This window comes from Amphiura filiformis, chromosome 10 (assembly GCF_039555335.1).
Source record: "Amphiura filiformis chromosome 10, Afil_fr2py, whole genome shotgun sequence".
Classification (NCBI taxonomy): domain Eukaryota; kingdom Metazoa; phylum Echinodermata; class Ophiuroidea; order Amphilepidida; family Amphiuridae; genus Amphiura; species Amphiura filiformis.
The window spans coordinates 490,998-506,861 of NC_092637.1; the positions used below are offsets into that span (position 1 = coordinate 490,998).

The 15,864-nt window shown below is 34.5% G+C and overlaps 1 protein-coding gene across 1 annotated transcript in view; it reads left to right on the plus strand.

Moving 5' to 3' along the window:
• The window catches only part of LOC140163305 (uncharacterized), a 91,294-nt gene extending 75,769 nt beyond the window's left edge, over positions 1 to 15,525 (plus strand). The window contains exons 44-53 of the mRNA XM_072186703.1: positions 2,535 to 2,648; positions 4,875 to 4,982; positions 5,349 to 5,462; positions 6,342 to 6,452; positions 7,061 to 7,081; positions 10,251 to 10,364; positions 11,413 to 11,523; positions 11,752 to 11,862; positions 13,279 to 13,389; positions 15,052 to 15,525. Of these exons, the coding sequence (XP_072042804.1) occupies positions 2,535 to 2,648; positions 4,875 to 4,982; positions 5,349 to 5,462; positions 6,342 to 6,452; positions 7,061 to 7,081; positions 10,251 to 10,364; positions 11,413 to 11,523; positions 11,752 to 11,862; positions 13,279 to 13,389; positions 15,052 to 15,068 (932 nt within the window). The 3' untranslated portion in view covers positions 15,069 to 15,525. The remainder of the gene's footprint in view (positions 1 to 2,534; positions 2,649 to 4,874; positions 4,983 to 5,348; positions 5,463 to 6,341; positions 6,453 to 7,060; positions 7,082 to 10,250; positions 10,365 to 11,412; positions 11,524 to 11,751; positions 11,863 to 13,278; positions 13,390 to 15,051) is intronic.
• Positions 15,526 to 15,864: the final 339 nt, after the last annotated feature.

Genomic DNA, 15,864 nt, shown 5'->3' on the forward strand with positions numbered 1-15,864 from the left:
TAAATAGTGTAACCACTTCTACTTATATATTGTTTCAGAGAATTGAAATAATGATTTCAATGTGTTTTTAACTATTATACATGACCCGATGAATATGCTGCACAATGCAATGGTGGTGGCTGGTATTACCCGCTGCCAGTTCCGTTGAATTAACATTGTGCAAAAGAGGGGTGACTTACATGTCGCATAAGTACACTAAGGAGTAAAAACACAATGGTGATTTTATTTATTTTTGAAAACAATATTCAAGGTCCCATTTGACATGTAATTTTTTTTCTCAAGTGACTGCCTGTAAAAAAAAATCAAATTAAGCTTATTTTTAACGAAAATTGTTGCTTAACTATGGTCTGTAAGGTATCCCTTGAATAGTAAATATATAATACAGGGACAAAATGGTGCATGCTGGGTATACCCTATAATGTTGATGAAACTATGTAGGAGTATCAGTATCAAAGTCAATATCGTTTGAAATTTATTGAATACAAAATAGAAATCCATGTATTCTTTATTTGTCAATATTTAGCATTTATGGCCGAGTTATTGGTTGTTTTTTTGTCTAGAAACACTGATACGAGGCAGGCAAAGAACCCGGGCAAAGAAACATCAACAATAAACCAAGATGGATGTACCAAATATAAAAGGAAATATGTCCAACCTTCATCTTCCCATGACCTGGTGGTTTTTACACGGAGGCCTTCTTAATAGCTTTTAATAAACATTTTGTCACAATTTATCAATATGATAAAATATTGGAGCTTATTTTACTTGTAGTCAGCCAGCTGCACTGCGTGCGGCAAACGCTCCATCTAAAATATACCATATGTATCAGATATAGTTTTGACAACATTGCGCGATTTCTGTGAAAAGATCATTCGAAAAATATGCAAGCAAAATGTAATCTTTTTGCACTATTTAGAGCACATCAAGGTCTAGGGAAGGTTTTTTTCATTTTTTCATATCAATAAAAAAAACTACTTTTTGAAAAGCTAACTGAAGAGAATTCTACTCGGAACTAACTTTTTTGTACTCCGTCACGCAAAATATTGTGATAAAAAGTGTATTTAAAAAACACCTGAACATTTGTGTGTAAATCTGACGTTACTATAGGATTTCTGGATTCACTTCCTTTCCAAAAATGTATGGTTTTATATACTTTGGACTTCAGAACTTATGAATTCGGAAAAAGGTTCAAGGTTCTCTTCCATACTCCCCCCTTAAAAGACATGACCTCGTACTTTACGTGTGGAAACTCGTCTGCTTTTGTCACAAAGTGCACAATGCCCTCATCTTAGCGGCGTTTTATATGCGTGCACGTTTACGTACTGCGGTTATGTACGTTCTCTCACCTACTGATGTGTCTTATTTATGAAGCTCTGTTGAATGCAAGTCCTCATGATTTATCGTTGGGAGATTATTAACAAAAGATATCATGAACAATATTTAATAATCAACTACATAGGAAATGTATATATACACAATAAGTATCCTTACACTTGGAAAAATAATCATAATTTCAAAACCAAACCTTATTGGGGGCAATTTGTTTTTTTAATAGATGCGCTATCTGATCCTGCACATTTTGACACCACATTGAATCCAATGAGACCTCAAGAAGTAATGTTACAAGCAATTGAATAAACGAAGGTCCCGTTTAAAAAGTGACACACTGTCCTATATGGCTACAAAAGATTGCAACAAGCGCAACAAAGAGATAACACAGTTTCTTCAATGAAGCGTTGTTTAAAGCAGTTTTTATTTCAGTTTTTACTTCTCTGTACCTTTCATAACTTTCATTTTATTTGTCAGCTCTTTTTGTTTTAAATTAAAGCCATGTACAAATTAGCCATTCACCAGTCTCAAACCAGATGTCTAGTCCGTGGAGTTTTGAATAGGCCAGTTTGTCACTTTTAAAACTGGACCTTCGTCTAATCAAATGCTTGTAACTTTCCTTCTTGAAGTCACATTGGATTCAATGGGGTGTCATAATGTTCCGGATTAGATGGTGCATCTATTAAAAAATTACCCCAATATGGTTCAGTTTTGAAATTGTGATTATTTTTCCAAGTGTAAGTATACATGTTCACACCAGTTAATCATGTAATGACTTCGTTGAGATGTTATCAACTTAAAGACCCATTCAGTGATCCCAGCAAAAGTGTAACAAAATTAAAATTGTTTATAAATTGCTTAAAAGTGAAGGATAAGTCATTCAAATTGTCATTTGGTATTTTTGAAATGAAAAATTTGGCAAAACACAGAGAAAACAACAGTATTAACGAAGTTGAAACCCCAATCGAATACATATAGCTAATTTAGATAGGCCCTACTGTCAGTATCTAAATTACAGGTTCATGTAAAGTCCTTATTTTGTCTTAAATACACGCCTCTCGGTTGAACCACTAGCAGGCTATGTTCACATATTTATGACAATGACAAAGGTACCAAAATCTTAATTTTGATGATTTTTACGATCATCCGGATGAGCAAATCACTGAATGAGCCTTTGACTGTAACTTTAATTTAAACCCGAACAGGTCCGTGTCCAAGACCAGACGAGATGCAACGATGTGATAACATACGTTGTATTGATCTGGACCTGCTATGCGATGGACAAGATGACTGTGGAGATAACTCCGACGAAAACAATTGTAAGCATGCATTAAGGGATCTGGAATGAGCGTTTTGAGCGTTTCGACAGTATTTTTTGTGTGACATGAGAGCACATCAGACATATCGAATTGCATTCTGAATACGAAGAATGTCTTTCTGATATCAAATAATTTTCATTTTTGATTTTATCAAATAATTTTCATAATTTGATTTTTTTCCTATTTTTGATATATAACAGTCCACGAAGTAAATTTTATAAATCTAATGATATATTCTTAAAGTGTATGTAGCTGGGAGGAAAAGCCGATGATCAATTGAAAATGTTGTCCTTTCATATTGAAGATATGGATTTTTTTTCCAAAAAGACCTAATTTTTTGGGTGTTGGGGGAAAAATCCATATCTTCAATACGAAAGGTCAACATTATCAATTGATCGTCGGCTTTTCATCCCACCTTCATACACTTTAAGTATAAATCATCAGATTTATAAAGTTTACTTCGAGTACTGTTAAATATCAAAATATCAATTTTAATCATTTGCCATAAAATGTGTATTACATTGCGAATTTCAAAACTCAAAATTATTTGATATCAGAAGGACATTCTTCGTATTCAGAATGCAATTCGATATGTCTGATGTGCTCTAATGTCCCACAATAAATACTGTCCAAACGTTCATCCCTTAAGAATGTAACAAATCACCACTGAATGAGAACGAATTATTTAGGGATTCAATCATGTTTCACCGTTGTTCATCCCCGATTGGGGTGTACCCTTTATGGAAATTTGCTTTACACCTTTTGTTTAAGGGAAAAATAGTGAAAGGGGATTTCCCCATCAGGCCCGCTCTTCGGATACAATTGTCGTTTGAGCTTCTGCTTTTGACACCAGTACACATTTTTTTTAATGAAAATATAACAACAGGTCTACGGAATGGCATTAAGGTGTTGTTGTTTTTTTCATTTTGTATAACCAACAGTGTTGTGCTTGTACAAAAGTAGCCAAACGTCTAAAAGATAAACATCTCTGATGTGATCATCGCTTGAATATTAAACATTTAAGAACGATATGCTTAATATACGCCTTTAATCCTCAATTCAATTACCGTATCCAAGAGTTTTTGTCCAGATTTCAAATACTTTTGTGAAATTGATCAAAATTAAACAGAAAAAACCGGGTGCCGAAACAAATGGTTCAAAAACTGAGCATATTTGCCCAAATTTGACCTCACAGATTGATTTGTCAAGTCCTTGCCTTTTACATACTTTTAATGGACCAACACTTTAGCAGTTATGAGGCTCAAAAGTTTCCATAATTCCAGTGTTACAACCAACCTTAAAGCCATATTTGGCTGAGGAGGACGCCCTCAATATGTTTTTTCAAAATTCTGTTTTTATATGATTATATTGTACTTTATTAAACCAACATACCCTGCCAAAATCAAGACTCTAGGTACTGTAGTTTTGTCAAAATCCAAGATTTTGAATAAAACGCAGGAACCGTCGTTCTATTATTACAATGATGGCTATATTAGTTGAGCGCATGCACGACGTTATACGTACGTGGCGTGTGGGACGGTGACCTACACAACAAAGGATCATATCGTAACACGACTGAAGGAGCAAAACGTATTGGCTGGTAGTAAATTCCAATTTTCTTTGCTTTGCCTTAGTTGTTTGGGTCAAAATTAAAAGGGGATATGTCTGACAGTAAATGCTAACATTTTATGGCAAAGAAATACTAATCTACTAGTATTTTGTATGAAAATGTTATAATATGGCATTAATGACCATACCCATGTTCATCGTCTAGAATATACCCAGGAATATTATTATAAAATCGTATTAAATTATCAAACACTTAGGTAAACATTGTCTTGCTACTAAAAACAACAAAAAAGGCTCTTGAATACGGTAATTGTTTGATAAGCCCAATCACCATTGTAACTTCCGGTTTTGAGAGCAGTTTTGGGACACTTTGACCTCTGACATATCTGGAAAATTGCTGTAATTATTCATAATTAATTTCTTTTTGTAATAATGTTATCTATAATTAATTTTGGATTTGTTTTTATTCTAGTAACACGTTTTAAATTATATTTTTTACGCACAAAACCCCAAATTTTTCTGAATTTTGCCGATAGGTCAAAGGACAAAGTGTCCCAAAACTGCAAAAACTGTACCACAATGATTTGCAAACTTCAAATGCCGATTGGGCTTATTGGATGATTTAGTTCGTATTATATTTTTTCTCATTGTTATAAGGTCCGACCACAATGGAAATGGCTACAACAGAATCATCCACAACTGAACGATTAAGTACACCCGTGACAACAGAATCTTCAAGCACAGTAGAACTGACAACTGAATCAGGTACTTTATTATTTCATTACTTATTTGCTTTATTATTATGCGGCCCATACACGATCAATTTGATTGATCAATATTGAAGACCCTAGATGCAAGAGTGGATACAAAATAATATTTTTCCTCAATATTATTGAAGAGATCTGATGTAGTTTGATTTAATTGACGGCTGGACAATAGAATCACTATTATGTTCGTGTGCACAGTGCACAATGGTAGATTTTGTATCCACTCTTGTATCCGGAGTCTTTGATATTGATCAATCAGATTGATCGTGTATGGGCCGCATTACTTTAATGATAAAGTGACTTTTGCTAACTATTGTTGTGTTACTATTTATCTCCAAAAAGTCCACTGTTCTTTTTTTTTCAGATGTATGCGATGAAGGTTACTTTCCCTGTTCTGATGACGGACCATGCATTGAAAACCACTTTTACTGTGATGCATATCCAGATTGCAAAGAAACACAGATGGATGAGAAAAGTTGTAAGTTATTTCAAATCAAGTTTCCAACAAAAATATTCAGTATACGGATAAGTTAGGGTGCGGTTTAGATCAAAATTTAGTATAAATTGCCACTTGATTATTATTAAATGAAGAGATTGTTTCCAAAGGGATTAAATCTTTTTTGCAAAGTTGTGCGAAAACAACGTGTTTTTTTGTTTGTTTTGTTTTTTGTTTTTGTTTTCTTGTTTTTTAATAATGATGTCGCACTTTTGTAAGTTCATATTCTGCCCTATTAAAACATTATTATGTCGTATCCTACAAACAAGGTTTGGTTCATTACTTTATTTTCACTGTAGGATACGACATAATAATGTTTTCATTTTTTTTCTTTGTTTGCGGACACGAGTGGATTTCATCCCTTTTTGAAACAAACAGTTTTGACCAATTTTCAGAACCGCATTGCAAGAAAATCTTTATTTCAAAACAAGGATCTGAAAGACAATGTCATAGCACACTGAAAATAGAAAATCGCATTTAAGTACCTCTTAAAATTTTTGAATTATAATTGTATTGTTATTTTGTTAGACAGCTGCACATTCTTTTAATAACTTATTTTTTTTCGTGTGCAATTTTCTAGAATTATTTTACTCCTTTACTTTTAATAAGTAATAGATTATGTTCTATTATTTACGAACATATAAAAAAAACACTTTCAGACCCGAACATGTTACCGATGTGAAATAAGATTAACATATAAAAATAAGTACTTAATAATAATAATAATAATAATAATAATAGCTCTTCGCCATGTAGGTACATTTTGGTATAAAAACATTCGTAGTAACATATTCAGTAATACAATTATAGCGTTCTAAAGAGTACCATAGAGTAAAATACCACTTAATTTAATAAATCTAGGTCCATGTCTACGAGAAGGCGACGTCCGATGTGATAACTTACGGTGTATTAATCCTAACGTGACATGTGATGGGAAAGATGATTGTGGTGACAACTCCGATGAGACAGAATGTAAGTTGTTTTCATGCATGTATTATCACTTCACTCTCTTCACGCGGGTGTCCACAGCAGACGACAAGTGACAATTTTTTTAAACTTCAAAGGTTTCAGAATTGTAAATTTTCATGACCATATTTGGAATCAGCATGAAAAAATCATTAAAATGAGTACAAACAAGCTTAGTATTGGTTCATTGGTTTTTGAGATAGCTCTTGATAATTTGAGAAAAATGGACTTCTTATGTTGAAGCCTGGTCGCTAGCACGCAGAGTATTAACATTTTCTGTCGATCCTTTATTTTGATAAGGCAAAAACCAATAATATTTTACCTCTTGCCCCATGCGAGTTTGTTTTTATTCAACAACGCCGATTTTGAATATTTTGTATACTATTCCAATATAAATGCAATCATATTCTGTTGTTAATTTGTACATAATATTGCGTCAAAAAGCTGTTAGTGCTGAGCCTGTTTAGTCAGGTGATTTTAATAATCCCAAAACTACATCATATTATTTGTTATGCACGAGTTTACGCAACTCAAACGGCAAATATACGACAAGTTATAAAGAGGATTATTCTGTTTTTTTAATAAAGTATACTGTTATTTTATTTTCAATATAGGTCCAGTGTCTACGACAGCAAGTAAGTTAAGGATGCAATCAAAGCTCGACCGGCGGTTGACCGACGGTACCGTCCGGTTTTTATTGTTCTAAACAATGGAAACCCGGCGGAACCGGGCGGAACCGGCAGTCAACCGCCGGTCGAGTTTTTATTTCATCCCTTATTATTTTAAAAGTTCTTATTACTTTAAAGGGACATGCTGATAGTTATATTCTGTGCAAAAAGTTTGCGTAACTTAGCATATAATCAGCATACCGAGATTACTCTGAACATTTTATAACTTTTTATTGTTATTATCAAACAGCTTTTTGACAACAAACTTAAGCTACACGTTTTTAGGCATGTCATTGCCCCACCTGTATCCTGTACTCGGCATTATAAGCCATTTTGGTATTTTCCAAAATTTAAAATGATACATTTAACTCGGCTGGTTTTAAGTATAAATTTGTTTAAACCGTTCACATCCAGGAAATTGAATGCATATCAATGTGTAAGCGCTCTTTAGCAAAGTCATAGTTCATTGAATTTACAACCGTATGACAAAACAGGCGAAAATAGTAACTTTTTTCACAAGATTTGCAATTTAAAGAGAATCGGACATTGCTCATTCTAGTGACGCTAGTAAACTCAAGCTATACACGAATTAGAGAATAAACGATAGAATTTTTATTTTGCCTATCCTCTTCGTGTGATAGACGACAGGCAGGTCCAATATTTTGAGTAGTGGATGCCGGCGCAGCCGGTATCCACTACGATAAAAATATTGGACCTGCCTGTCGTCTATCATAGGTAGAGGATAGGCAAAATAAAAATTCCTATCGTTTATTCTCATTCTTAGTCAGTTAAATACTATTTCAATAACTGTAAACAATTTTTTAAAGCAAAAACTAAGTTACCGTCATAAAACTCCCTCATTATAAAATGAACGAAACTTGTTTACAACTTCACGTATTCTGTTGCGCGTACTGCTAGCGCGTCGCGTATTCCGCACTAGTCTACGCATTACAGCGCAATACATACGCGCACCTCTACAAGCGTGTAAGGCATTATCAAGACGCATGATGACGTGGGGTCGTCTACGGCCTGATAAACGGCACCCGAAACCTTGCGATTGTCCAATCAAAAATGTGTCTACGAACTAGACCACTCCCACTGACTAAGAATACGACTTGACACATTCCTACACCTCACTGGCGGCCATAGCTAGCTGGGTGCTTCCATCCATTTTTCGCGACGCCAGTATCATTGGCGTGCAGCGTTTACCGCTTTCATGACGCGCGGCACAAGTGTTACGCGCTCCAATGCGCTCACGATAATGGGCGTCTTGGATCGCAATCCAAACGAACTAAAGCTGAATTTATACTCGATCGCTTTTGCAGAAAAGCGATTCTCACGCATATTCAGTGTTTACTTACATTTCCAGAGCGTCGAGGCAAAAACGACATCGCTTTTGCAAGTTGAAGAAATCTCAACTTCCCAGCGATATCGCTTGACACGTGAATGCGTCAACCAATCATTTTCAACCAACTGGATCTATTATTTTGCTAATTAATTTACCTTTCTCGATTATTAACTTTTGATAATGGATTAATTCAAAGCAATAATTATTGACAGCAACTATTGTTTTAAAAATATATCTTGAGGCATATTAGAATATTTTAATTGTCGTCTGCAATCGCTATCGCCGTGGTAAGTATAAAGGCAAAAGCGACGAGCGATCGGATGCATCACAAAATTCGGCGATTGCCCATCGCTTTCCAAAAGCGTTTCATCGCAATCGCTCGGCGATCGTATAATTCAGCTTAAGGTTATTAATTATTTTAAACTGTTGTGATTTGGTAGTTCAGAGCATCTTACGAATGGTAGTGAGCTTTGGCAAAAACTGCATTGCTCAATTCATAACGAGCGTGTAAAAGAATTAAAATATCACAGATATACTTTTATAGGTGCTGCGGTTCTTGAGTTACGTTGTAAAGAGGGCTGAAACAACAACACTTTTGTAAAACGTACATAACTCATTAACAACAATAAATTCAGCAAGTTTGCAAAGTATACGATTTGTAGAATGGACTTTTGCAAAACATCAAGGTGTTAATTTTTAATAATATATTGAACTAGATAATGAAAATCGATTTTTAGGTTGCTTCGACCAACAATACCTCGTCTACCCTTAAGGGATCTAGAATGAGCGTTTATGGCGTTTCGACAGTATTTTTAGTGGGACATGAGAGCACATCAGACGTATCGAATTGCATTCTGAATACGAAGCATGTCTTTCTGATATCAAATAATTTTCATTTTTTTAATTTCACGTTATAATACAAATTTTATGACAAATTAAAAAAAATAAATATTTTTCAAATTTTGATATATAACAGTCCTCGAAATTAATTTTATAAATCTAATGATATATTCTTAAAGTGTATGTAGCTGGGAGGAAAAGCCGACGATCAATTGAAAATTTTGACCTTTTATATTGAAGATAATATGGATTTTTTTCCCAAAAAGACCTTTTTTTTTTTTTTTTTTTTGGAAAAAAATCCATATCTTCAATACGAAAGGTCTAAATTTTCAATTGATCATCGGCTTTTCATCCCACCTACATACACATTAAGTATAAATCATCAGATTTATAAAGTTTACTTCAAGTACTGTTAAATATCAAAAATATCAATTTTAATGATTTGCCATAAAATGTGTATTACATTGCGAATTTCAAAAATCTAAATTATTTGATATCAGAAGGACATTCTTCGTATTCAGAATGCAATTCGATATGTCTGATGTGCTCTAATGTCCCACAATAAATACTGTCCAAACGTTCATACCCCTTCCCTTAAGCTAGTTTGGCGCGGATGGCCCCCAGCTATGGCCGACTTAATCCTGACCATCACTTGGCTCGTCGGATTCGTTTATACGTTTTAGGCATGTCATTGCTCCACCTGTAGCTTGTGCTCAGCATTATAAGCCATTTTGGTATTTTCCAAGATTTATAATGATACATATAACTCGGCTGGTTTGAAGTATAAATTTGTTTAAACCGTACACTTCCGGGTTTATTTTATTTTATCTTAAGTTTAGTTTGTTTCTATGAAATTAAAATGGCTCAAAACATCAACATGTTAGTTATACCCTAGCCCGCATTGTTTTAATATTGCTTCCAAAGTATGTATATCATATTTATTTACAGATCCTTGTGAAACAGGTTTATTTCCCTGTTCAGCTGAGGGACCATGCATAGATGAGCGGCGTATTTGTGATGGGTATCCAGATTGCCAAGAGACAAAGAGGGACGAAATGGGATGTGAGTCGTATAGTTGTAAAATAATATCTACTTTTTAAGGCAAATGAAAAAATACGACTCAATAAAATTCGTACCATCATCACAACGCCTAGACGTTAACCCACACACCTCAGCACCCAATTCACATTGTCGCTGACCACTATACTATCCACATCATTCCATAAATCATTTAACGACAAATCAGGGCTTTGCTACTTAAAAGCGCACACCCTAGACATTCCACAGTTGACCTTTGCAGCCATGATCACCTCTCCAATTAGCTGTAGGTCATTGTCTAGGGGAATTTCACGCTAACTAAATATTTCCACGTGAGCGTATACTAAACCATCGCCAGGCTTCGAACCCTCAACCTCTCTCACTATTGTCGAACGCCATATCGATTGAACTAACTTGACTGCTTAACATAATAATTATTGTCCTTTGATTAATACGTATCAGTACTAGTCAAGTCAAAACGTCACAACAAAAAACAAAAACATGTCATTTCAAGAGGTGGAACAGTGCCTAATTTGCATAATACTAATGTATTACCCGATGGTGCACCGGGGTCAGGAATTGATAACACTTTAAACAAAAAATAGTTTTACCATAATAACATGTGTTTTTATACCTGGCGAACATCATAAAATATATATATTTTTTATTTCTTGTTTCGATTGGTTGCGCACTGTTGATACTCGCAACTTCAATTTAACACAATGGATGTTATCGCTTTACTTTATATTAAACGAATGAATCTTAAATTTTGCAATGCTTCAACCTTCCCCTATATATATTATTATAGGATCTTGACCTTGTCAACATAATGTGTAAAAAGTAAACCAAATTGCAAAAATATAACCAGATACCAAAGATACCCCCACACCCCCCCCCACACACACACACACCCCACCCTCCCCCACACGCACACGCACACAAAGTTTTCGTACCAACTGTTTCGAACTTTTTTGCCTCATGCACCATTCCATCTAAAGGGAAACACTAAACCCCGGACAATACACGTATTGTAATCTATTATACGTGGCTATTTTTTCACAAATTATTGCAAGTCCATGTCCAAACGAAGGCGAATTCCGCTGTGATAACCTAAGGTGTATTGACCCTGACCTGGAATGCAATGGCGACGATGATTGTCGTGACAATTCCGACGAGGCCGATTGTAAGATAATTAGAGGTTTACAATATAAATTACTCATAATAATAGCGACGATGTTGATTATAATTTTCATAATTTGTGATTATGATGTTTCTTTAACGTATTGTGCCGATTCTTCAATGCGCTATATAAATGCTGTTTTATTATTATTATTATTATTATTATTATTATTATTATTATTGCCTCTTATTATTACGTTATTGCCTGTTGTTTCTGTTCCAACCCATTTAGGTCAATGCCCAAATAAAAACCATTTCCGATGTGCCAACATGCGGTGTATTCCTCCTCAACACGTGTGTAATGGAAGAGATGACTGCAGAGATATGTCCGATGAGATAGATTGTAAGATAAATAGATAAACAATTATGTGGGTTTTTTTATATTTCAATTGCCCTTGAATGGTATATTCAATAGTAATTAGTATAATAATGAATAAGTGATGATCGTTTTAGGTATATGGACCTAATTATTATGAACTTTTGCCGCCACAAAATCAGTAGGGCTGATGATGCGTTCAGGATTGGACGTGAAAATTTCCCACTCAAAAATAGTAAGTCCAGTTGACTAGATTATAGTTTAATATTAATATTATTATTATTATTATTATTATTATTATTATTATTATTATTATTATTATTATTATTACATGGCCTATTATTATTATTATTATTATTATTATTATTATTATTATTATTATTATTATTATTATTATTATAACGGGATGACACGGGGTGTCCCTGAAAGAACTGAATCGTCGGAAACTTTAAAGTTGTTTGGGTATTTTGACGCCACAATTAATCATAACTAAACAGGGGCGTAGCCAGCTTTCTTGGTCGGGGGGGGGCAAAATAACATTTTGGGGGCACAGACGAAAAAAATTGCAGTTGCATTATACAATACATAGAGACTGTATGTCTTCGAGCTTCCCGAAAAGGGCCTTATTGGGATGATGTGGGCGCGTAGCGCGAAAAAATGGTATTTTACACTATTTTCGCCCGTTATCCGGCTAAAAAAAAACTCTTTATTGTTAATGTGCGCGCGTAGCGCGGAAAAATTTTGTATTTTACACTATTTTGGCCCTGAATTTTGCTAGAAAAGGGGCTCCTTGCCCTTTTTCTTTTCCTTTGCCCTCCTGATTTTCTCTTTCATCTTTTGTCAGAGGGGCACTCTTTCTTTTATTTTTTTGTAAGGGGAGCACTCTGCCCCCCCTGCCCCCACCCCACCCCAACCCCAACCCCCCCCCACCACCCGCTGGCTACGCTACTGTAACTAAAGACTGGTGTGTTTGAGGAATAAATCACCTATCACATACTTTTTTGAATTTTGACAATTGATCACACCGTTCGTGAACTATAAGGATTTAACGAAACTCCCTCATTTTAAAACATTTCCACGGATTCAAATTTTAATCGATGCTATGTATTCGGAGTGCTAATCACTGCGCATCATCAACGCATGAGGTGTCTACTGTTATGATGAGGATAATGAACTGATATTTAACTCAGTAAAACGGGCTGAAAATGAGGCCCGGAAATGAGGTAGCTTCGTAAAATTCTTGTATTTAAAAAACGGAGCGATCAATTGTCAAAATTCATGTAATGTAATATTAATAAGCATGTAATAGCTGATACATTCCTCAACTACATTGGTTAGTTAGTCATGTTTGGTTTATGCGTTAAAACACTAAACAAATTCAGTTTCTGAAGATACAGTTCTATCAGGAACACCCTGCTTATAACTTTGCTCAAATAATTATAGGTCCATGTCCAAACGAAGGCTATTTCCGCTGTGATAACCTAAGGTGTATTGACCCTGACCTGGAATGCAATGGTGAAGACGACTGTCGTGACAATTCCGATGAGATCGATTGTAAGATAATTAGAATTTTATAATAATATGCATACTAGAATAAACCCCTCACATCGAAACACGACAGTTGTTGGAAACCCACATTTAAAGATAATAAAGCCAATGTGCTCTGAAAAATAAAGAAAATAAAAAGAAATTTGAACTGTATTTGTCAATCGCCATTCTACATGCGATGTTAAAGAAAGAGGTGCCATTTTAAAGCTTAGAAACAGTCCTTTAGTTTGGTAACAAGTCCATTTTTGACGACAACTGCCGTGTTTCGATGTGATGGGTTACATTTGAGCTTAATTGTATACTAATATAAAAGAGAAAAGACAATTTCAAATTTAGATGGAAAAAGCTCGGAAAACTACAGTAAGAGATATGTATTCCGTTAGCTTGGGGGGGGCGGACAAGAAAAACTACTTATTTAACCAATGTCAACATGGGGTCACCGGGCAAAATGTTCTTCTAATACATTAACAAACTCCACAATATGGCAGCAATGGACATAAAAATGTTCCTCATTATTTGGCACTTTAAATTTGAACAAATTAACGCCTTCATACACAACACATATCCCACGCTTGATCGTTTCATTCATAATGATGATGATGATTGATCAACATCATCATCATCAGAAAAAGTTAGAGGACATCTCCCATTCACCCGTGTGTGGTGAATTCTCGCTATTCGCAATAAGGGCGCCGCCAGCGGTTTGCGATGGGAAAATCGTGATGTATCATGGTAAAAGGTCGACATCCAAGTCCGCGCAATACGAATATTACCATGTTATATATGCTAATATTCGTATTGCGCGGACTTGGATGTCGACCTTTTCCCATGATACATCACGATTACATCGCAAACCGCTGGCGGCGCCCTTATTGCGAATAGCGAGAATTGACTACGTAATCTTACTAAACAAAGGCATTTAGGCCAAAATATCACAATAATGATTTGAATATGTTATCTTCATATAATATGTCAAAAAAAAAAAAATTAAAAAACCGACACATGGTACCTGATGTAATTTCAACCAAGCATTTCACTGTTTCGTAGTGAATGTGGATGTAGATGACGGCGTACTGTCATTCTTATCACAGTTCATTCATAAAAAAAAAATATCACTCGATAGTACCGACCATAAGGCATATACTAGCCAAATTAGAACACCATCCGGCTATTTTGCATTATTGCAATATTCATAAATATTGGTCATAATGCCCATATTTGGCATTTAGCAAATACACAAATATTATAAATATTATAAACAGAAAAATATACGCTAAAAATTACCACACACGGAAAACAACTAACTCCTCTTTTGATGTTTACTGGGGTATGGCGAGTGTGGCCTTCAGCAGGTAAAATTGTTACTATTTTAAAGCTATTGTAAGTTTGTCATTCGGTGTATTGCAACTTGTTATTTCTACTCCATTTAGTTTTCAAGAAATAGCTATTTAAATGTGCCATTTTTAGGCAGAATATAATAAAAAATCATTATCATACTGAAGATGACGATAATGATCACGATGACGAGGATGATAATGAATATTATGACAAAAATGATGACGATGATGGTGGTTTTAATGATAGACCTAATAATGATGATGATGATATAACCTAAAAACAATTTTATTTTAACATATTAACGGTAGTATCTTTTCTGTTCTACTACAGGTCCGGACACTATGTAACAACATGGAACGATAGAATATTAATTATTGATGATAATTAATGCTAATAATTAATGATAATAGATACATTATCATTGGAAAACGGGAAACTTAGCTTGTCTTCCTACTATAATATATAACAAAATGATGAAATTATTTGTAACGTAAGTTTTATTTGTTAAAATGTATAAGTAGCGTTGTTATCTGAGAAGCAATGCAACTGCAAAAAGAATTGTTGCAAAGTAAACATCTCAAAAAAAAAGTAACTTACCCCCTTAAATAATAGCCATTATTCAAAAAGGGGCTGATGTATTGCAAATCTGTAAAATGCGGTGGAAGCAGAATTTATTTCTGCGCATTTTGACACCTCATTTGATACGATAGCCCAGAAAACGATAAAACACCGGTCAATTTAATGTAGTGAGGTCCAGATTTGAAAGTTGCACTTACATACAAATTTTTACAATACAATCATTACAGAGATTTCCTTCCATTACACTGAATGCTAAATCAATAGAATTTACTGCAACTTTCAAATCTTGGGCTACATTGATTTAAATGTACGCTGTGACGTCAATATTTAGTCAATTGCTACAAATGAGGTGTCAAAATGTGCAGAAATATGTTCTGCTTCCAACGCATTTTACAGATTTGTAATACAATCACCCGTTTTTGAATAATGGTCATTATTTAAGGGGGGTCAGTTACTTTTTTTGAGATGTTAACATGAATCATAAGTGTAAAAATAAATATTTCAATTACTCTTAAAGCAGTATTCAGACTTTTTATTGTACGTAAAATATTGTATGTAACATAT